General features: G+C 38.1%; 1 protein-coding gene across 1 annotated transcript in view; it reads right to left on the reverse strand.

Moving 5' to 3' along the window:
* The window catches only part of RIMS1 (regulating synaptic membrane exocytosis 1), a 307,545-nt gene that overhangs the window by 7,702 nt on the left and 276,570 nt on the right, over positions 1-23,273 (reverse strand). Inside the window, 1 exon segment of the mRNA XM_036380202.2 lies at positions 1,785-1,926. Within this exon segment, the coding sequence (XP_036236095.1) occupies positions 1,785-1,926 (142 nt within the window).

Below are 23,273 nucleotides of genomic sequence, written 5' to 3' on the forward strand. Positions count from 1 at the left end.
AATATTCACTTGAGACCACACTTCTGGCTACACATATGATAATGAAGGTTGGAAGTACACATTAATCTTAATGTGTATTAAGTCTAATCCATTAAACTCCAGTTAGGGTCAAGCAAAAGAACATGACAAGGTACCTGGGGTGCAAGTACTCAGTTCTCTTCTCAAGCTTGCTTTCCTCACTGCCTTACTCAGAGGCTGATTCTCCAATCAGCAATTTATGGCTCTACCTTTCTGTCCTGCAGATGCCTGCTGCGACCTCCCTATCCAGACGTTAGCTGCCCCAGCCCTGCTCAATCTATTTACACACAATGAGAGTGGAACAGAGGATTAAGCTGTTCCACTGAAAATGTCCTCAGCCTTAGTGCTGGGCTCCCACCTCTCCTCTCCACTGCTAACCAGGGAAACTGGCTCCCCCAGCTCCTCCCTGAAGGGTCCAGTTTATTTGCCCTTTGTCACCAAGGTGAGTAACTGGTGCCCTACAGATTGACACTCCAGCCTAAGAGGAGGGAAAGAGAATGGCAGGGTGAAGTGTTGAAAGGGTAGAAGTAACGGCCAGTCAAGGAATCATAATGGGGAAAACATTGGGATATTTTACTCTTGTCCCTCATTCTTCATCTAGTCTTTATCTGCTTTGGTTTTGAATTAGTCATGATGGAGCCTATTTTTCTTACATGGCCCTTAAAATTCTTAGCATTATCACAGAACTATAGACTGGTTTGGGTTTGAAGGCACCTTAAAAACCAACAAGTTTTGATGCCTGTGCCATGCACAAGGACACCTTTCACTAGATCAGGTAGCTCAAAGCCCCATCTAACCTGGCTGTGAACACTCCCAATGATAAGCCTATCCACAATTTCTCTGGGCAACTTGTTCCAGTGTCGCAAAAAAAATTAGAGTGGTGAGAAGATCTGATGATTGAGGCACCTTTACACAGATCCTTGCCACTGCCACCACAGCAGCCTTGGCTCTTTGTGCCTCATAAAATATGCACTAGTAATTGTGGTAACACAGTAAGCATACAAAAAAGTGAAGCCAAGAAGTCCAGATCTCTCATTTTTTTTCCAGGTCTATAAAGGTGCATTTGCCCACCCCCATTTTCCCCTTTATTTGGGGAGTCATCTTCTAAGAATTCCCTAGTAACCACTACACCTTGACACATGCAATAAGAGTCCCACTGAGAACTGTGAGGATGCTGGAACATTCCTGCACATTTTTGTGTCAGAACTGCCTTTGTTCTCCTTTCCTACATTTCAAACTTCAGCAGCGAATGCAAACAGCTGCCCCATTCCCCACAGCTGTCTGACTTCAGCTGATGGGGCAGCTGGGCTCTGGGTTTACAGCTCTTAATAAGAGACTTGGAACAACTCCAAATTAAACTTTCTTTGTATCTAGTACTACTGAACAGAGTTTCATCTCACAGGGATTCATATACAACATCTGAAGTTTAACTATGAGGTAATCCCAATATATCTCAAAGAAAAAGCACCCCTGTGTTTTGTTTTGAATAATGCAGTCTTAATTTAGTTGTCTTTTGATGAACAAAATGCCTCACTGGGTGACAGGGAAAATAAGAATTCTTAAGAAGTTCTGTCTCAATTTCAATTTCCATGAAATTTGTGTTATGTACCTAAAATGGTTCAGTTTTTCAAATGTTTCAAGAGGAAGAATCTTTACACAGAGCTATTCTCTTCAGCTAGAGTTTGGGACATCCCAAGTAATGGGAAAGAAACTTCTACTTCATTAGAAACATCTCCTACATTACTGATATTTTTAATGCCACTTACTTGCCCTCGGAGCTATAACTATTTATGCTGCCATCAGTGGATTCTCGACTTGGCTGTCGAACCATACGACTTCTCATCTCTGCTGCCATTCCTGTTTCTGTGCTTCTCTGTATCGTGCTCTTTAGCTTCTTGCTTCCAGCCTCTGAAAGCAGAGAAAAAGAAGCAATAGTTAGAATAACTTACAGCAAAGCTTTCTCTTGCAGTTTTCACCCAAGAACAGTGATCTGACTTGGTCATTCTCATTTACTAACATAAAAAAAACTATTCTGATGGAAGAAGCAATCTCTCTTCCTCAGTTATAAACTGGAAACGACTTCTCTTGAAAAGGCTGCAACCTGAAGATCTTCATTAGGGCAAACTGTTAAAAATTAGATGTCTTGTTAATAGCCATTACACAGTTGGAATGTAGACAGGTTGTGATAGTGTCTACTAACCACAAACTTGGTAATATGCCTCTAGCCATCTTGCTAGGTTGAGTGACTGCAAAAGAAGATACAATTCTCACAGAAAATAAAAAAAGGGAAAAAATCCTCTATGAATTCCACAGAAAAATATTAAACACTAAGATACTTAGTATCAAAAATATAATAATGTGTTTTGACTTAGCAAAATCTTACTTCTCACCACAAAATGTCTTCAAAGTAAACAGTGGACTTTACAGAACATATGATCTCAGCAGTTCTGAAACAGAAATAACTCTTGGGGAATTTGTCTGGGAAACCACAGAATAGTTAAGCTGGACAGGACCACAGTGGAATATCTGGTTCAACCTCCCTCCTTCCTAGAGCCCATTGCAGAGGATTGTGTCCAAAAAGTTCTTGAATATCTCCAGTGAGGAGACTCCACAGCTTCTCTGGACAGTCAGACTCTAGGCTTGCAACTGTAGGATTAAAAAGTAATGTAAATATTTTGAAATAGTTTAAAGACTTCATCCATTTGGTAAAGCTTCTATCCCACATCCTTTAAAATGCAATTTGATTTTCACACGGAAGTTTTCATGTTTCCCTTGAGCAAGAAGAGCTTCCAGTCCTTTACAGGTTCTCTATGTGCTATGGCTGATCTTGAGTGAATTCTGCAGTCACACGGCAGAAATTAGTCTTCTAGATGATGACAGTTGTTCTCAATGATCTTTAAATTTCTTCCACCAAAGCTTCCATGTGATGCAATAAAATGTGCTGTCTTCAAACTCATTGTCCTGGGTTTTTTTTCAATTTAGTTCAAAATATGTACCAAAAGTTCAATAGGTAACATTACTTTCTCCCAGAAAGTAATAGATTTTACAAAGTTTCACCTAAGTACATGCTACAACATTCTTCTGTGTTTACCCCTTCATTTCAGCGCTCCTTTATTCATCCCTGGAAAGTCTGTGTGCATATTTTTCATGGCCTGCTCAGGGAAACAGATGAAAAGCAAATATTTCTTCCATCTCCACCTGCTGTGGAGACTGAATTGCTCTGAAAAAATTTTCACCTTCATGTTGCACATTGTGGATGTTTGAAACTGACAGATCTTGACAGATCTTATTCATCACAATAAAACTTAAGGCTTTTGTAGCCTCCACGCAGCCTGCCCATTCCCAGAGTGTTTAAACATGCTGTGGAGATAGCTGGCCCTTGATCTTTGAGTCTGCACAGCTGGAGGGCAAGGAGAAATCATAACATAGAGCTATCAGAGTAACCTCTCTGAAGCTCTCAGGGGAGCAGCAAACATGGCCAAAGTGAAAGAATTACTATATTGGGCTCAGAGGAGACATGCCCACAGTGAAAGGGGCTGAGCTTTCCCTCTTAAGCTTTTTGGACCGGGGTTTGTTTATCTACAGCCACTAAGCCGCACCCAAATGCCTCTGTGTGGAAGAGATCAGCTGCTTCCAGAGATCCTTTCCTCCCTTCTAAAGCCAACAGCTCTGAGGTTTTCCTGTGGGCCACTACAGCTCATCCACATTGCCAGTCCTTGGTCAGCTGAAAACACATTAACCTGTGAGGTACAGTAGGGTAGGCAAGGTACACCAGGCACACCAGGCTCCACTCTTGCACAGGGCAGGTGGCTGTGGGACGGATTTGCTGGAGCTTCAGTGACTCAGTATGTAGAAACTCAGATGCTGCATTTGGTCCTGAACTTTCTCATTAAAAACTGAGGGTGTGTTCAGCATATCAATAATGATAGGCAGGATGAGCCTCAAAAATAACTCAAACAGCACCTAGGAGGCATATAACATACTGAGTTGTACTCCAAAGCGGGATTTTCACATTTTCTGTAGGTATGCACCCATACTGTTTTCTCAATCTCACTCTCTCACCAGGACCTGTCTGAAAATTTGTCTGTTTCCATCTGCTCCTACAAGCATGTGAGATTATGTGTTTTACCCCCTGCCTGCATTTCAGAGCCAGCCAGATCAGGCAGCATGACCTGGAAGATATAATAGAGCCTGAAATGTGTTCAGCTGAATAGTGTTGTTTATGAGTATTCAGGGCTCAGGAAAAGTAAATGAAGAGAGCCTAGAGGTAGCTACAGGACCACCATGGTCTTGGCACAAATTAGTAAAGATATGTTGTTCTGGACCACCTGGACAACATGGTGGGTGCTGAAATTTAGAAATTTAGCAGTGAGAGCCAGGTTATTGGGACAGATAACGAACACAGTCATAGAAATAAAATGTAAAAATATCCATTCACTAAATTATAAAAAATAATATTTTAGCTTTGAGCCACAGTAGAGATTGAAAATAGCAGATGGATTTTTTTTTTTTTCAAAGAGTAATGTTACATTGTCATGGATAACATTGGTATTGCTGTTTAAACACACTTCTTTGCTCCACAGATTTGAAAAGCACAGACCCTGAAGTAGGAATCCTTGTGCATGGCCAAAACATTGTCTAGCTGAGCAGCAAGTACCAGATTGTCTTTTTCCAAGTACTTTTCAAGTCACTGCTCTCTGTCTTACAGTCCCAAATTCTACTTCTTTCTCTTTTCTCATCAGCATTTTTACTTTTCAGGTTGAAGAATCAAAAGCATCCTTTTGCCTCCCCTTATAACTGCTATTAATACACACAGTTTCCCAGGAAAAATAGAGCCCTCCAATTTATTTACTTTTATAACCTCAATCTTAATATTCTGATGTACTATCATAAATATAACAGTAACACAACAGAATGATGAAACACAACAAGAGCTTTTTGGCATACAGAAAATTGCTTTTGCCCATTGATAAGAATCAAAATACTTGTTGCATAGGTTTTGGAAGTTTTAATCTTGGTCACTTATGCATCTTATTATATCTTACATTATATAATACATAATTTTTCCAATTTTAACACAAAACGTCAAGACATGGCTTATCTTGTTAGTCTGCTCCTCTAAACTTCTCAGCAAAACCTAGTCCTGGGAGGGAGGGAGGGAGGGAGGTGCTTAGCACGCAGATGAGTTGGGAACTGCTTCTGTTTCTAAAGGTGCCTTGTTAAAGTGAACTCACTTTGGGGTACAATTCCAGTCCTGCCTTGAGTGCACAATGAAATAAGGGATCCAAACAAATAAAAGTGTTTTCCCTGCTATTGATAAGACTTCTTTTAGAAAACTTCCACTTTTCTCTTGTATTACTTTTAATCTAACAGCTGTGCATATTTCTTTGGAACGCTGTCTTTACATGAATAATACAGGTTCATAAAATATTCAAGTTCAATATCTATGCTATTACATACTGAGATTTTCTGCTCTTGTCAGGGTGTTTACTGGAGAATGCTTGCTCCAAATTTTTATTAGTTTGATATGTACAATTAAATTTTATAATACATTACAGTTATTTGCATGCACTGTGTAAATTACACTATATTCATTGTGCAGACTGAGGATGTCTCTATACTGAATATCATTTAGATGTAAAATCTACTCCAAATGCTCTGTGTGCTTCTCAGCTGTGTCAATTTTGTAAGGATTTCTTCATGCAGGGATGCAGATGTTGTGCATAAATGACATGTAAACACCTGTCTTAACAGGTACAAGCTGGTGAAAAGCTACTAAAAAGCAAATGTGACAGATATTTTTTCAGATTTAATAATTGATGCCAAAGCATTATAAAGCAGCCACCTGCAGCTACGAAATATATACAGCTTGTAAGCATTTTGCAATTAATCAACAGCCATTTCGCAATTAATCAACAGGTTGTAGCATTCCTGCTATAACACGCTGATGAGCGTGTGCAATGTGCTATTTCCATCTACTTATTATAAATATAGTCTATAGTGATTCCTGTTTGCTCTGACAAGAAACTGGCCTGATTTTGCTTTTCCCTGACAAAAGTAAGTTAACAAAGACCAGGACCTGAGTAACCAATTACAGAAAAAAGCAACTGTGCTCTACCTTATATCTGCACAAAATATCAAAGCATCTGATGTGTTTCAAATTTCTGTATGTCCTAATCACTCTGAAGTCTAGGAGCCAGGAGCTATTAACAACAGAATTATAGTGAGAGGGTCAATGATATTATCTAGAGATTTAAGGTGGCCTACTACAGATACCTCAAAGCTAGCTTTACATTCTAAATGTAAATGCAATTCAGAGAGGACAATGCCAGACATCCTCCCTCCCAGCCCCGCCACACTTAGCAAAGGCATGGCTGCACATGGCATCACCATTGGCCCGGCTTTTCCTCTGTTCTCCGTGTGGTACCTGGAGGCAGTTACTACATTTTGCTCTTGTTTCAGTTCAGAAGTTTGAAATGGCGAGGGGCTGCTGCAGCAAAGCTTTCATCTAAGGTGCCAAGGTACATATTACATGCCATGGGTCAAGGCTAGGGAACATACAAGAAATGTGCAAGGACGTGAGCTTGGCATCTTAGTCAATAGGACAGTATTAGAGACCACTGCAGGGCAGAAGACAATCCTGACATGAGCCTCTCTGTGTGCTGCCTGTGGGGAGAGGTGCCTTAAGTGAGCATTGCCAGAATTGTACCTGAGGGCAACTAGTTGGTTAGCACCCAAAAGAGAAGCAAATTCACACACATGTAGCACCCAGGTATGTGAGAATTCATGACTGGTTCAAAAGAACACACCAGAGAACAAAGCATTAGTGGATATAGCACCACTGCTAAATCCACTAATGAAAGGGATCATAGAAAGTGTCATTGCAGGGCTCAAGGGCAATTCATTTGCAGTATCAAGTATGCTCTTGCATCCAAAGAAAGCCTAAAAGGACTGCAGCTCCAAGCCAGCTCTGAGAGAAACCTGGCAGGACTGTGACCATATGGTTGTTTGTACACTGACTGTGTGAGACACCAACGAGATTATGTCAACTGGAATAGCAAGGGTCAACTTCAAAGACCTATAAAAAGAAAAGCCAAGGGGCATATTTCCTTCTGGACCTTTCTGATGTGTTAGTGACTTTAAAACTTCAAATTTAGCTGCTCGGAGACCTGCTGGGTTACAATTTCTGCAGCTTCCCCCTCACTTTACATGTAGCGCTTTTAAACAACATTGAAAAAGTGCCTCTTGGCTTATGGTCCTAAAACAGAGACAGAAGAAAAAGAATACATAGTTCAAAGAGCATTTGATTTTTTTAAAAGGTGTACATCTCTAAGATGAACTCAGCAGTACTTTGATCACTAAGACTGAAAGTGCGTAGCGACTATGGGCAAAGATAAATAGCAAAAAAATTGACATTTAAATACAAATTTCAACAATACAAGTTTCTAGACTTTATATCATGAAATATTTCCCTTTATTTTCAATTCTATGTATTGTGCAATACTCTCCAGAATATAATGCTCTTTGTAAAAAGACGTGAAACGTTGCAGTAATTGTCTTCTAAGTGTTTCTTCCAAATAGCATGCAAAATATTCAAAGAAAGGAGAATGCTGTTGATATTCTGTTAGATCCTGAGTTTTAAAATCTAAATATAAACCATCATATACTTCTTCCCATTTCTATTTATTAAAACAAATCTACAAAAAATTATATAAATTATATAAAAAATCTTTTCGAAAGGATATTTACCTTTTCAGCTGGGATAATTCCTTGATAAGAAATTTTATCAGAAGTTTGGAATAAAATGTATCTCAAAACTGTATTTATAAAGTCACAAACTCATCTGGCAAACACCTTTCACTCCCAATACTTTCAGATAATACAGAAAAGATAATGCAATTAGTTCCTTAATATACACAATATATTTTTCTGACATATGTAGAGCAAAGGAACAATCACCAAAGGAGCAAAGCACCAATCCTAAGAAAAGGAGACTTCACTGAATTGATGTCAATGGTTGTATCAATGCTTTGATGGCATTTTAGACAGTGTACATACAGCAGAATCTCCCCCTTTGACAGTATTTTTCACTGAAAATCAAACTTGCAGAGTCAGACTCTTAACAGTTTTAGATTTCAAAGTAACTTATCCAACAGCTCCTAGTGACTTGCATGAAACAGAAGTAGCACTTTGAGAGCAAATGACAGGAATAGTGGAAAGCATCAAAACAAAAGCAAACAAGAAGTGGAAAATCAGGCCATTTTTTACTACCTGACAGTAGTCTCAAAACTTTAAGCAACTGCTTTTAAAAATTTTATCTCCTTTAGATATCTTAGACATATTTACTGAAAAAAAAATAAAAAAGAAAAGTAGAAAGAAGCATGTGTTTTATATGTTTATTCTGATACTTATGATTTTTTCATGTCAGGGAAGAAAACCTGTGTTTAATCAGGACATATGTATCTTAAGGCAAAGCAAGGATGTCTGGTCAGAAAAAGATCAGTTATGGCTTCTGAAATTTATGAAGATTAATTTTTTTGTCCACATACTTGCAATGAAGAGAAAAGAGCCACTGTCTGTCAGCCAAAATGAGGCAATCAAAGATGATCTATAGCAATGAGTTTCTACTTCTGGTATTGTGCTTAGCATAATTTATAAACATACAGAAATGAAAGCATCTTAATTACCTTCTTCACACATATGCAAAGAGCTCTATAAAACCAGAATATGCCAGTGAAGCTGATAATAGGTACACGTGCCACGCTCCTCAACTCCTAAAGCCTATTTCAATGAAATTCAGTTATTAAAACAACAAACCCATGTTTCCAACAAATTATTTACTATATAAACAGTTTATAAAATATCAAGCACTCACTTTCTCATATACTCTTGGCTTTTTTGTTAGATGGGAGGAGAATATGAGACAGAGTGAAATAAGAAGCTTGGGAGAGCTGTTAGTACTTCAACAATAATATTTTCAATTTAAAACACAGCCCTATATTACAGGGGCTATATTACAACATTATTTATAACCAGCCAAGCCCTCTCAGAGAACTGACATATGGTATAGAGATAACATTTGTCCAAGGCAAGGGTGCTGGGGCACAGCTTGCAGTTAATACAGCAGGGGAGAATGAAATGCAATGCAGAAAAAAAAAGGAGATTTTTCAGATAAACTAAATCAACATTTCATTTAATTAGGAACTTATACATATTTAAATAACTTGATGTCTTTTGTGGTTTTAGGCAGCTGTTACAATTTTAGTATGTTTGAGACCTTTTAAGCAAGTGTTCACAATTATGAAGAGTTCAGTATTTATTATTAAAAACATTGTAATTAATAAAAGACAATATTTTACAAGATGATACCACCAATATGGCAATTTAAAAGCCATCAATAATAAAGAAATTCACTCCTACTGTGCATCTTCAAAAAATTTCCTGAGAACTATGTGCTGTACATGATGGCAGCCCAAAGTCTAATTATTTCAATAACCTCCAAAAATCAGTAAATTGAAACACTGTCAAAACCACTAGTGCTAAAGTGTCCTCCAGTAAAAATGTTACATGCCTTTTTGTACAGTGGAAAAGCTTCTGAGTAATACCTTAACCCTAATACAATTGCACAGCATCCTAATCAGGAGACATTACAGCTTCAGGAACAGTCCCTTCCTTTTCATATCAATTACCAACCAGTGAAATTATCTTTCAAGGAATATAATTAATAAGGAAAGATAATAATAAAGGAAAATGCTTTACCTTTTCAGTAGTTTGATTTGCTCCAACTGCAACTTTGAAGCCCATTAAGTTTTATTTTACCACTACCAGCAACTCCCAGGTGAATATCACATTTCCCTTTAAAAATGTTAATAACCTGCCTTCAAGAGATCATTTCTAATGTATCAGAACAACACTGTACCACACCGACTCTGGTTTTTCTTTAGTGACTGCAGCATTGCAAAGTTGTAACTCCAGACTACCATACATTGCTAAAGCAAGACTCATGAACAGGCTCACCACGGTAAAACACAGAAAATACAAGCTTACCTTTGGTTTAAGCAAAATTAAACATTGGCTATGATATAATCCTTAGGAAGCAGCCAGCACCTAAAGCAGCTTCACCCTTGTTTAAATAACTTGTGCGGTTTCTGGGTAGAATAAACCTTTGGGGTCCTGGCGTTGCCTCTCCCTCGCTATCCTGTAACCACTTGGCACTGCAGCACTGCGAGGAATGATCAAGTTGCTTCACTCACAAGTTCCTTTTACAACTGTGATTACATTACAGGGCCTTGCAGAGAAAAAAGTACTGAACTACCTGCCAGCGAGCACTTCGTAATATATTGCTGAAAGGTTAAAAAATTCAATCAGCAGTGCATTCTCCAGAGCACAAAATATTCTAAGCAACCTTCGTCAATGGTCCTGCATTTTTTTAATGCTGCTGGTCAAAATTTGATGAGGACTCAGAGAAATTCAAAATCACATTTCTCTGTCCTGGTGATTTTGATTCATTTTGCATGAATTTGGTACAAAACCACCTGAAAAACTGCAAAACTGAGAAAACATCAAATTAGCATGAAATATTAAGTTACAGCTATGCAGCAGAAAAGTCTAAATGAGGTAACTGTCTTAGAGGGACTTGAGCACAGCACAGTTAAAAAAGTTTCACTGCCTCTGAAATGCCCATGTGCATTCTGAAAACAGAACTTCATTTTTTAATTGCTCCTTTCATCTTTAGACTTCCTTTTGAGGAAACAGACTTTGGAATATTTGTTTCTATGTCAAATTTTTCCGTTTCTCTTATACCCTCTTCTGAAAATGTATTATACCTTCATTTTGCAACTGGTTAAGAATCAATTAATTTAACACATCTTTATCAATTGGCATTTGAAATTGTAGGGATCAATGTGCCTTCTCAGGGTGATTAGAGCCAGAATGGAGAAAGGAAATTACCCAGCATTTGTCAAGCCAAAATAAGAGAACTGCTTCAAACAGAATTATAATGAGGAAAAAAATTAAAATGTGCACAATACAGTTCTGTAGATCTTCAAGAGTTATGGTAAAGTTCTGGTTATTTCAAGTATCATAAAATAATTAAGGAGAAAAATGACACAAACTGTTAATTTCAGGTAGTAAACACATAACAGATTTAAGTAACACATAACACATTTAAGATTCCAAATACTGTAGAGGTGACAAACTCAAAATCCTCCCCGGTAGTAATGCAGTATATCTCATGTCACTCCTATGCAGAAATGTCCATGTATTTTCATTGCTTAGGCACAGATTTCCTATTTAGTGCAATAGTTGAAGTTATCTTCTTGATAATTTTAGAAATTATGCTTAGAAAGTGATATTACCTTTTTGAAAAATACATAGCTGTATGGTATGTAATTTTCTCATGATGTGTATCAAATAAAAAAACCAAATTAATAAAAAAAACCCAAAATATGATTAAATGGAGAGATTTATCTCAATACAATACCATGGTAGGAATGAAATGTTGATGTTGGGAGCTACTAATGTGTGCATGTCAGTCTCCCAAGACCTGCCTTCAGCCTGCACCTGGCAAAGGCTCCAGGCCCTGCCTGCCACCTTGAGCAGTTTTACACAAGGCACTGCACTTGTGTCAAGTGCACAGAAGTTCCCTCTCACACAGGTTCTTGCTTAGGGAAACTCAACAGAGGTTTAAAGTTGAAATAAAAAACACACGGAGGGAAAGCTCCATGGCTCTACAGCCTCTCAGAAAGCTCCTTGGCTCACAGCCTTTCCTCCTTTATGTTTCTTCTCCTAATCCCAGGAAAAATCATTCCAAATATTTCTTATTTGTAGGGCCAAACCCCCTTTCCAGGATTAAAACTGTTTGACTTACTCTTCTGGATGTGTAACACAAAGGCTGACCAAAAACTTGGCTTGTTCTTCCACCACTGAATCCTGAAATATTAAACTCTCTACAAAGTAAATTTTCTTGGTAGCCTCCAAAGTACCACACCTCAAATAAACTTTTGTTTAAACTTTCTACAAATTTAGACAAAATTTTGCATGTTGTTTTTGTAACCTTGTTTGTACTGCTGTCCCTTTTACCACCATCAGTGATCCCACTGAAGTTTCAGCTATAGTAAATTATAACCAAGCTCTTTTTCAGCCAAAGTACCTGTGCTCATGCTTACTTTGCTTTTGAATTTCTTTTAAAGTGTAACTACCTAAAGTTCCAAGCCAGCTAGGTTGTGATGACGTACAGACAATACCTCTTATCTCTGAGATAAGCCCAGGTAATAACTTCCAGGAAGGAGGCTAAAAACTCAGGAGATGCTCTTTCTTTTGATCAAATAGAGTTCAGATCCAGTTAATAGTGGTCCTGGTGCAAAAATTTTTCTTTTGAAACAGCTTTTTATTCACAGTAATAGTTAAGACAGGTAAGTAGTGAGCAAGACAGTCACTTAATGTTTCCATTTCCAATGCCATTTTGTGGCATTACTCTCAGTCTGGTTTGCATTAGTTACAGCCATCTGTGGGTAAAAGCATCTACGCCTTGGGCAGCGGATCTGTGCTAGATAAACACTGCATAACTCTAAGATATAATTGTTCCCTTTGTGTTTATATTATTGAAAGTGGACAACTGCACACAAAGACCTGCTTCAGAGACACATCGTTCAGCCAAACTTCCCAAATGAATGCTATGGCATAAGTCTGCCATTAAATCCTAAGGTTTGTATGTTCATTATCAAACATGCTCTGAGGAAAACACTACTGACAAGATGTAAAAGTTCAGCTGTGCCACAGACAGACACCAGCACAAAATCCTGTCATCAGTATTGCTTTGATCTCTGGGCTAGGTAGGGAGCAGTGTGAGACAGCAGGATTTTCTGTAACACCTTGCATTTTGCCATCAAAGACAATTACAGGTTATTTTTGCAGTCCCTATGGCTGCTCATTTCATTTCCCCAGCTGTCCTCTCTTGGTTACAAACCTTGCTTAGCAAGGAAGCACTTGCCTATCTCAGAGGAGAAGCAGATAAGACAACAGTCAACAGACATGAGGTAGAAAGCACACCAATACAGAAAGAGTTGTTCTGTGATTTTCCTGGTAAATGACACTAAATTTTTACTACAAAGCAAGATTTTTTATTGTTTTATAATAGATTTGTCACGTCAATAATATGTTACAAACATGATAAAAAGCTAAGAGAAATATAAGTACAAGGGAGAATTAGCCATATATATAATAAAATAATATTTGAGAGTATCTGAATTACAGCCAATAAATAGAAGCAGAGACTGAGCATTTACAAAATTTTAAAACCCTTTCAAATACAAGGCAGAATGAGATGGGGGAAAAAAAAGTGGTGCTAATACAGCCTATCTCTACAGAAAAAAACCTGATTCCCTCCCAAACTTCTAGATATTTCTGAAGTGAAAACACTTCCATACTGCTGTGCCAACTAAAAGAGAACATTATATGAAAGACATATTTTAATGCAACTGTGCACGAATACCAAAAGGCACGTGTCTTGAACAAATACAATATCCAGAAATGTTGTTACATGTAAGCTAATAACAAAAACACAATACAATGCTAATTTCACTACTTCTGAACTATTTAACAGGCCATTTTCTTCCCTGTGTATTACTCAAAAGCAGATGCTATGACTGAGCATTAAATTTTCCTGCTGTATTGATATAGAGAGCACTAAGAAACATATCACAGCTGAAGAAATAACAATCATTTAATGATAAACTGGAAAAGAAAACTTGCACATCAGCATTGGCACCAAAGAAAATGAGAAAGGACAGCAGAAAATTGCACAGCTCTGTACAAAGGGAAATTTTCAAATCCACATCATAATAACAAACATGAAAATCTGCAATAATCAATCAGCCAGTATGAACCACAGATTTCAAATTCTGAATATACTTTTGGATAGCAGAGAAAAAGATGGCTCCCCTGAGTACACAGCACAAAATCAAAATATAATTAACAAACCTTATTTTCATGGTTCTAGGCTTACTATTGGTTAAACAGAAACCTGCCTTTTACAGAAACTTTAGACTCTATTACTCAAGCCAAGTAGTACTACATCTTTCCAGGGATTTCCATATATATTAGCTCATGGATGAAGATCATAAAATACAAAAGTAAAACAAACTTGCCTTGCTTAGCAGGATTACGCCATGGTGCTTGAATCTTGCAGAGCTAATGGTTTGAAGGTCAGGCTCTTTGGAACAGATGCACTAATCTCTTATTATCTCTATTACACAAATTATTTCAGATAGTGTTTTTTCTTGGAACCGAGAGATGAACCTCTATTTGCTGCCTAGGATTATTGTGGTCATTAATGAGAGTGGTTCTTCTTGGGTGTGTTTTAAGTGTGAGAGGGTAGCTGCTGTTCAGTACAGGTTGGTATAAAAATAGCAATGGCCAATTAAATAGCAGGGAAAAGTAAGACATATAAATTCCACACAAGTAAGATGCTCTCAAAATAAGTATTAAACATAATATATGCACAGAAATAAAAGATTCCTATGTACACAATAAATCAAAATCACATAAGGTAAACTCTAAGATCAGAGCACAGTCTTGCTTTATAATTAGGAAATACTATTTAATGAAACATGCTGTTTTGTTGTTATACCCTCTATAATAGGTCAGACTTTAAAACTCCATGGGTACAACCAAATCTAATGTGACAGAAGATTTGAGATAAAACAACGAATAATAAAAAGTGCATAAAGCCTGGCTTTTTTATATAAAGCTGGAATTACTATCTTCCTGACTAAGTAAGGTCTGATAAGACATAATACAATTATCTAATTGGTAGCTAACTTCTAATAAAATCACAATGAAAGATGAAATCAAGAGCATGCGAATATCATAAACCAGAAATTTTGGGAAACTCCTTGATAAATTAAAAGAAATAGCTACTGCCAGAATAAGAACAATGTAAAAGTGAGTTTGAATAAACTTAAATATCATACATAGATATTTTAATAACTATTTTCCAGTCTTTATATCACCATAATTATATGTTATTAAACACACCATCTTAAGGCTATGAAAAATATCAAAACTAGTATGTCAGCTATTAGAAAAATAATATTTTTGAAAAAGAGTCTGCAATAACAAGATTTACCCTATCTGTTAGTGACATAGCACTGAAGATATGTAATGAACACAATCTCCAATTTCTTTTGAAATGAGTTTTAATCTGCATTTCAGTGGTAACAGGAGCCAATGTAACTGAAAAATGACTCAAATCTAAAATTTTTTTACTTAATAATCCTTTCATACCACGTGCCTGATTGCATACTCTCTTCAAAATATTATTTTTATTCATGATATCTCCTCTTTTCTCAGCTTCTAATAAATGTATTCAATTTTTAACAAGAACATATTCTAGTGGAAAATTGAAAGCATTTCTCTCAAGTCAAGATCTTCCAATATATAGTCAGAAAAATTCTTAGAATAATTTATGTTTTATTTCCATTGAAATCTTTAAGTCAAATCAATTTTTCTAACCCTTGCCCAGGGGCACTCTTTCTCTGAAGACTGCATTATGTGTAATGCCATGTTGGGAAAGAGGAAGATGCCCAATGAAGACCAAAAGTTTTTCAAAGGCCTTAACTTTTCTATACATTTTTTTTTGTCATCCTCAAAGGAGCTTTAGGCTACAGAGAATCACTGACTATATCAAACAAAATATAAAATCATGGGTTATTTAGAGCAAATCTGAAGTGCACGGTGTTGTTAAGTATTTATTTTCCCCTACATCCAGAAGAAGTTTTTTTGTCTTACATATTCACAAAAACATGCAGAATTTTCACCAAGTCCAGGTTCATCATGTGTAGATCTCCATGGGGCTATTCCCCATGAAGCATACACAGGACTGGACCTCACCATCATGAGGATACTTAATACATCATATTTGAAGAAAATTCCTATACTTTGTAATGTGACATTATTTGGTTTTTGGTTCAACAGTGAGGAAAATAAAACACTTTAGAAACCAAAGTTAACTTGCTTACAAACTCCTGTTCCAGCACAATGGTGCCCAAAATTTTGAAATATTTGCTACTAGGATATGATTTATATTAAAAAGTCTTATGTTTTTAATACAACTCTCAATCTGTGAGTTTATATTATGTTCTGTTCTATTCATCCCAACAACACAATGATAAATAAAGCACCAACCCAGAATCATGGTGAAATTCTGGTCTGCTTTTCTTCAGAATTACAAAGGGCAGAAGAACATCTTGTATAGACTTAAGTGATCTCTTATCATACCACCTTCCTATTCAGGTAACCACAGTATTTTCAGGTATTTTGTAAGTATCATCTTGACAGTGATAATTCTTATTTTGGTAAAAAAACCTAGCAATTGTAATGAAAACATCTTGTAACAGAGAGTTCAGCAGTGTACCATCAAGGATAACAAATGTCACCATGCTATGTTCTGAAGTACAAAACATGAGCTAAAAGAACAGTCAAAAGGATGTGAGTATAAACATGCACATTTGCAAGGCAACCCAGTGATGGATGAATCTGTTTTAATTTAATTAATGAGCTGTTCACATATCCTATGCATTTCTTCATAGTTCAACTGAGTTCCCAGCTTAAAAGACTTTAGGAATCTTCTTACAGTCAGGTCCTGACTCAGCTCGTGGTCAACATAGCTTCTATAATATCACTAAAAAACATCAACTAACCAGGTACCGCTACTTGCTCATTTAGCTAACTTTACACAGCAGGGAGTGATCTGTGGTATTTACCCTTAAAGCAAGTAACCTCTAAAGAGTAATTAATTAAAATCCCCCAAACAGAAACATTCTTACTGGAAGAACACAAGAAATGAAGAAATGAAGCCGGCCCACATTATACCCCAGCAGCACAGAGCTGAGTCCTACTTCAGCATGTTTGGTCATCAAACATTATATTGCTTTCAGCCACAGATCCCCATTTGAAGAAAGCTAACACTGTTCTGGTTTATACTGTAAACATTATTAAACATGTTTAATATGTAAGCGATATATAGATGTGTTTTGAAGTATGGAAATTTAATGTCCCACAGACTCTTTCCTTAAAGCAATACCCCTGTGTAAAGATTACATACAACTGGTTACACACATACATGCACACCATGTTACTGTCAATCAATTACAAATATCTTTTAATCTCGAAGTTAAAGCTGTGAGCTTTTTAGGAAGTCTTGGCTCTTCTGCAGACTGTGTGATTTTCAGTAGATCTTGCAGTCCTGAAGTTTGCTCCTCAATAAAAGGGGACAATGGCACTTACCGTTCCTCTGTAAAAAGCTTTAAGGTCTATGGCTGCCAACAATGCAAAGAACAAAGAGCCACCATCACTACTACTAAAGAGGTCTGACATGAACTATAAAATTCAGAACATAAATTAAGAGCACATAAACCAAATTGCACTACAAAGTCCAACAGTACATATTTAAATAGTAGCCATAGCAGTTCTTGCTCCAGTCGGGATTGCAAAATGACTACTATACTCTTACTACAACACTAAGAGAATAGAAAACTTTGAACAACAGGAAAATATCTGCAAAAGATCATCCATTTATTCTACAGAACAGTCTTATTGGGCTGCTAAATTCTTAAGCCTTGAAATCAATGGGATTTTTAAGCATCAAACTCTCAAGACGATTTCTTAAAAATAAGCATATCCCACCAACAAGGAGACCATTTTTATGCATAAAGAGAAACTACCTGTGCAGCTAACATGTTGACTGGCATGCCTGTGGGAAGCTCTTTAAGTGGAAAAAGAATGTTACAGTGCAAAGCATCAATGTTCACGTCTCAGTTTTGCAACTTCATTTCATACATAGTTCTTTTAACAAAAACTGATGATCCTACTTCTCTATGGCACATGGCTTCTGTCATAAGTACTGACATTGTAGTCATGGGCACCATATGAACATAGATAAAGACTAAAACATGAGAAGAAAGTCAGGAGATGTCATATCTGTCACCCTAAATTGATATCACAGAATCACAGAATGGCCGGGGTTGGAAGATACCTTTGGAGATCATCCAGACCAAGCCCCCTGCCATGGCAAGGGTCACCTAGAGCACGTTACACAGAAACACCTCCAGGTGGGTTTTGAATGCTTCCAGAGAGGGAGACTCCACAACTTCCCTGGGCAGCCTGTGCCAGTGCTCTGCCACACGCAATGTAAACAAGTCCTTCCTCATGCTGAGGTGGGCCTCCTTAGGTTTTAGTTTACGGCTGTTACTCCTTGCTTGATACCCATCTTTGAGATATTCATATGCAGTGATGAGATTCCCTCTCAGTCTCCTCTGTCATCATTCAGCCTCCCTAATGGGATCAACAACTGATCCAGCTGGACATTTGATTTGCCTTCCTGTTTCTCGTCCTCCCTTTTAACTCAACTAAACTTCATGCTGTCCAAATATTGGTTGCTCTTCTAGCAACAGACTATTTGCAACTATAAGCAAAAAGTAGCATTCAAACAATACTAAGAAAGCATAGTATTGACAAAAACATTGGCACACAACCTCCAGGTAAGACTAAGAGAACATATTTACTGCTCAGTGTACCAGCACCAGGCACAGGGCAGCACTGGGAGAGTGACAGCACATTTCAGCTTGCTGTGCTCCCCAGTTGCCCTTTCAAGACTAAAAGCATTATTATATTCCAGCATGCAAAAACTGGCAGTTCCATATCCTAGAAAAAAGTAATTTATTAATGGTGCACAAAAAAAAATTATTTAAGTACTTATACTTTCATCATAAACATTGTATCACAGGTGCTGTTATTACATATTCTACTTGACTGATGACAATGTATGAAAGGCTTGGATCATGACAGTTGTGCTGAGAGCACAACTAATTCAAGTTACAAGAAATTTACAATTCACTGTGTCATTTCCATCTACACATTTCCATCTATTCAGTTTTTGTTTTGACTGGAAAGATTCATAGCAATTACATAGTATTAGTTTTAATGATGACATTTGCTCATCAAAAGAGGTAGGATATTTAAGGAGATCACCAGACATTTGATTACATTTAAAACAATTAACCAATGGGCTTCTAAAAGATTTTTCATGGCACTACTTCTGAGGCTGACAACCTCACCTTCTTTAACATAAACATATTAATGGTTCCTTTGTGCAAACAATACAAAAATATGACACAGACACACACACAACTGTGCCTCTTGATTAGCATTCACACAGTCTAGCATTCACACAGAATCTTAGAAAGCTGACTTTACATCTTATGGGTGCTGAGCAATCAGCAGAGCAAATGAGAGAAACCACTTATGAGGTAGAGCATTACAGCATCTCAGCAAAATCTATAAAAATAGAATCAGAAATCTTACAACAGTTGTACCTATGGAAAATAACTGTGCCAATGGCACTCCTGCATTTGTAATTTGAACTTAGCTATCACTCAGCTACCAACCATCAGGTTCAAGCCTGGTGCTCTGACAGAGTTTGCTTACTGCATGTAGAGCAGCAAGAACAAGCATGTGGCTATTTCGTGTGGCCCAGAGGTGGTTATTTTTTAAGTAAGACCTCCTCTATTCAAGCAACTCTGCCCTGTGCTCTCCTCCATGCAAGACAGGCAACAGGAATCCGTGCAGGATTCAGCTACAGGACATGAAGGACTGAGTCAGCTGAAAGCCCTTTTTTCTGAGGGGGACCAAGGAAAGGGCTGGGAGCAGAAATAAAGGGGGCTGGGCACAGGCCAAGTAAGACTCAGCTCACTAAATTTCAAGTGTTTATAGATGTTGCACTGGAGCTAGTCATGTCAGACTCCTTTTAGAACATACACAGAAAACCAGACATTTTAGGGGGCACTTAGCTTTTACTATTTCAGACATTTACTTGAGGATGGTTAAGCCATGCGTGGAAGTGAACATTTCTTTCTGCTGCCTAGAAAGCAAGCCTGAAGTGATGAACTGACAGCAACGCTGTGGACACCTATACTTGTTTGGACTACTCCCACCCTTTCTGATTGCAGTCCTTGGCCCACTTCTTTGAAACATGGTGCCTTTCTAGTTGTCAAGGTCAGGGTTCATGTTCTATATCCCATAGTCCCTCTCCAGCTCCTGAAGTACAGCAGTACCATGTAGGTCTATTCAGAAAAACACAATCTGAGAGAGATGGACTCATGGGATTCCTTGAAGAGCTAAGCAGTGGGAATTACTGGCTGGAAGATTTGTGGTCAAGTCTTTCTAGATGCAACCTTGAGTTTTTTATTTTTTTAAATTAAAAAATTATTTTTAAAATTAAACAATACATTTTGTCAAATATTCAGTCAGCAGCATTTGCACAGTAAAAATTGTCTCTGGATCACAAAGACTAGGACTGGAGAGGAGCTTTTTGCCCTTTACAGAGTGTCCCCTGGCCCAAATCACAAAACTTTAAATGGCATTGTGGTAGCCTGCTACAATCTAAAGGTGATGATTGGGAAAAGTCACTCTCCTGGGATTTTGGCCAAGGGCAAACTTTGGACCAGAAACTATTGTGAGGCAGACTGGGAGAGTGTGCACCTTGGCCAAAAGGGGATCCCATCAAATTTCTTGACATTGTTCCCAAGTTGGCTATAAACATAGCTATCTCCATGAAGCAGAGTATAGGGTAAAGGCCTATATGCAGCCATGGGGTGTTGTAGTGTGTTTTTATATTTTGTAATACTTTGAAGTAGTTTTGTTTTGTATTCCAATATTTTTCCCAAATGGTTTATCCCAGACTGTACTCCCCTCCCTTTATCTGTGTTATCCCTCTCCTGGGATGAGATCATCCCCAAACCCCCACCCTGGCTCTCTGTCAATCACTCAGCATCCCAGCCCCCCATCCAGAAGTTTCAGTCCAGGTTATCGAGTGATTTGCCAGAGGCCAGGGGTCAGCCCCCCAGGCCTAGTCCCATACGCTGCCCTATATGTCTATCCCCCAGTTCCCATCCCTCAGAGATACCTATTGGTTGGTAAAATGTTATCTACTTTTGGTTTCCTCCTCCCTTTAAATGTGACCTTCGGACATCTCCCAGGGCTCTCGGCAGGAGGCCCCTGAGGTGCAGGAGCTCCTTCGGGACTCCTAGAATAAAACCTTGGATTAACCCCTGCTAAGAGTCGGCCCCTTCTCTTCTACTGATGTCTCTGCTGTCTCTGCTGCAACGAAGGCAACCAGCCTAAGTGCCCTCAGTACCCTCGGGGCACAAAGAGTGTTTCCCTGCTGTCGGCCATGTCAGGGCTGCCCTCCCCGGTGTCTGCCAGCTCGGGACTGGCCCAGGGTTCCTGAGAGGCTCGCAGAGAGACTGAGACAATGGGGCATAAAAATACTTGTGCAAGAATAAATCCAACTGTATTTGCAACTATGTAAACGCTGTCAAAGAAAACTGTAAAATGCTACTCAAACTCATCACATTTTCTCCACCATCTTCTCAGTAACTTTTTCTCCTGGATTCCCCAGTCAATGACAAAGGTTCAACTCCTATGAGCTAATTCCTGATCAGTGACTATAATCCCTGCATAAATATATTAAGTTGCCTGTTCCAACACTTGCTAGAGATGTGCCAACACATGATAGCTCTCTTGCTGTGATATGTACCCAGAGCCGTGAGTTTTTCAACATCTGAGGAAAAGTAAGCACAACACAAATGCAACTCAGTTCTTCCAAAACCAGCTCTTGGGGAGCTTGTGCCTCACAAGGACCATTACTGAGACTCTGGAGACAGGGTTTGGTTACTAGATTGGATCCTGTGTGAGACCTTTCTGAAGTGACCCCTTCACAGTGCAGCGGAGTATCTCTAGCTAGGCAGAAGAACCTGGTCCCTAACATGGTATGCCTCTAAGTTAAAGACAACTGATTCCCTCAAAATGTTTTCCTGGTGAATTATTTCTTTTCCAGCAATAAATACTACTTCAATGGACAACTTTAATTATGCAAAAAGCAAATCAACCCTACCAGTATAAAACCTGGAGGTTTTTTCCTATGCCCCTTGAACATCTTTCCCAGTTAATGTTTGGAGTCCAGACTGAAGAAAGCAGATAAGCCTTGTCAAAGAAATCTCCTCACCCTGCCCTGACCATGAACTCTAGAAAAGAGCAGTTCAGACAGAAGATCATTAATAGAATAACTTTTAAAGACAGAGTAATGGGTCAAACTTATCTACTTTTACACATAAATCCTAGGTCACATCTATCCCTAATTAATTCAGTGTTTAAGTCTGGCTATGCTCTGAGAGAGAACACTTTACACCATCATATCTAATCAAATGGTAGAACTATAAATAAAGCCACCAAGAGCCATGTGAAAGCAAAAATAATGAAAACAGCAACCCTGATATTCCTGCCGGGGAGAGCTTTTGGATATTTTAACATGCTCTGTAAACAGGAAATCCATTTGCACGCACCTGTGTTAAGATAACTTGTCAATCTGACAAGTTCTGTTCTGAATTTGAGATGTCATCACAAATAAATGTATTCCCAAGACACTGATTCTTTTCCTAAAGACACAAAATCCACTATTAACACACCACCACCACCAGCCCCCCAGACTTTGGTAGTGTTTCACAGTGATACTTTCCAAGCACCACATAAAATCAAAGGTACCCAGTTAACCCAAGCTTCAAAGGCAGGAACTGTTTTGGGCACCCACCCTATCTTATCTAACCATGAAACTCCTGTGCTTCACAGATCACAGAATTAAAGCAGAAAGACAACTGCCTCCTCTGGGCTTAGCACTGACTGGGCCCGACCTGAAGCAGAGCCAAGCTTCCATCACACAGAGAATTTCTTTAGGATGGCCAGACATCTAGAACTTTTGAGAATTAAAACATGTCATTTCTAAGATTCCTGGTAAAGTGTATCTTTTGAAGTGATTAGACACCAGAAACTGAATTTTTGCAATATGAAAAATGGCTGTATGGGTAAAAGAAGTAAACTACATGTGTGTCTGTCTGTGAGCACCAAGTATGTCTATAAATATTAAGTAATTTCAAAGCAATTCTCAAGGTAACTTTGAGGATATAAACCACAACAGTTCATTGAACAAATACTGTAGTTTAATCTTTTAGCGTTTTTATTGTCTTAATTCTATGGCACTGCAGTTAAATATTTTTAGACTTCAGTCCGAAAATCTAAACAAATTGTCCAATTTCAGCAAATTCAAGCAAGCTGAGACAGACCTGAGGATACACAGAGGCCACACATACTGAGGTCTGAGAAACTGTACCTCAAAAGTAAAGAGCAATTCAACTTCAGCATTG

This window comes from Molothrus ater, chromosome 3 (assembly GCF_012460135.2).
Source record: "Molothrus ater isolate BHLD 08-10-18 breed brown headed cowbird chromosome 3, BPBGC_Mater_1.1, whole genome shotgun sequence".
NCBI lineage: Eukaryota > Metazoa > Chordata > Aves > Passeriformes > Icteridae > Molothrus > Molothrus ater.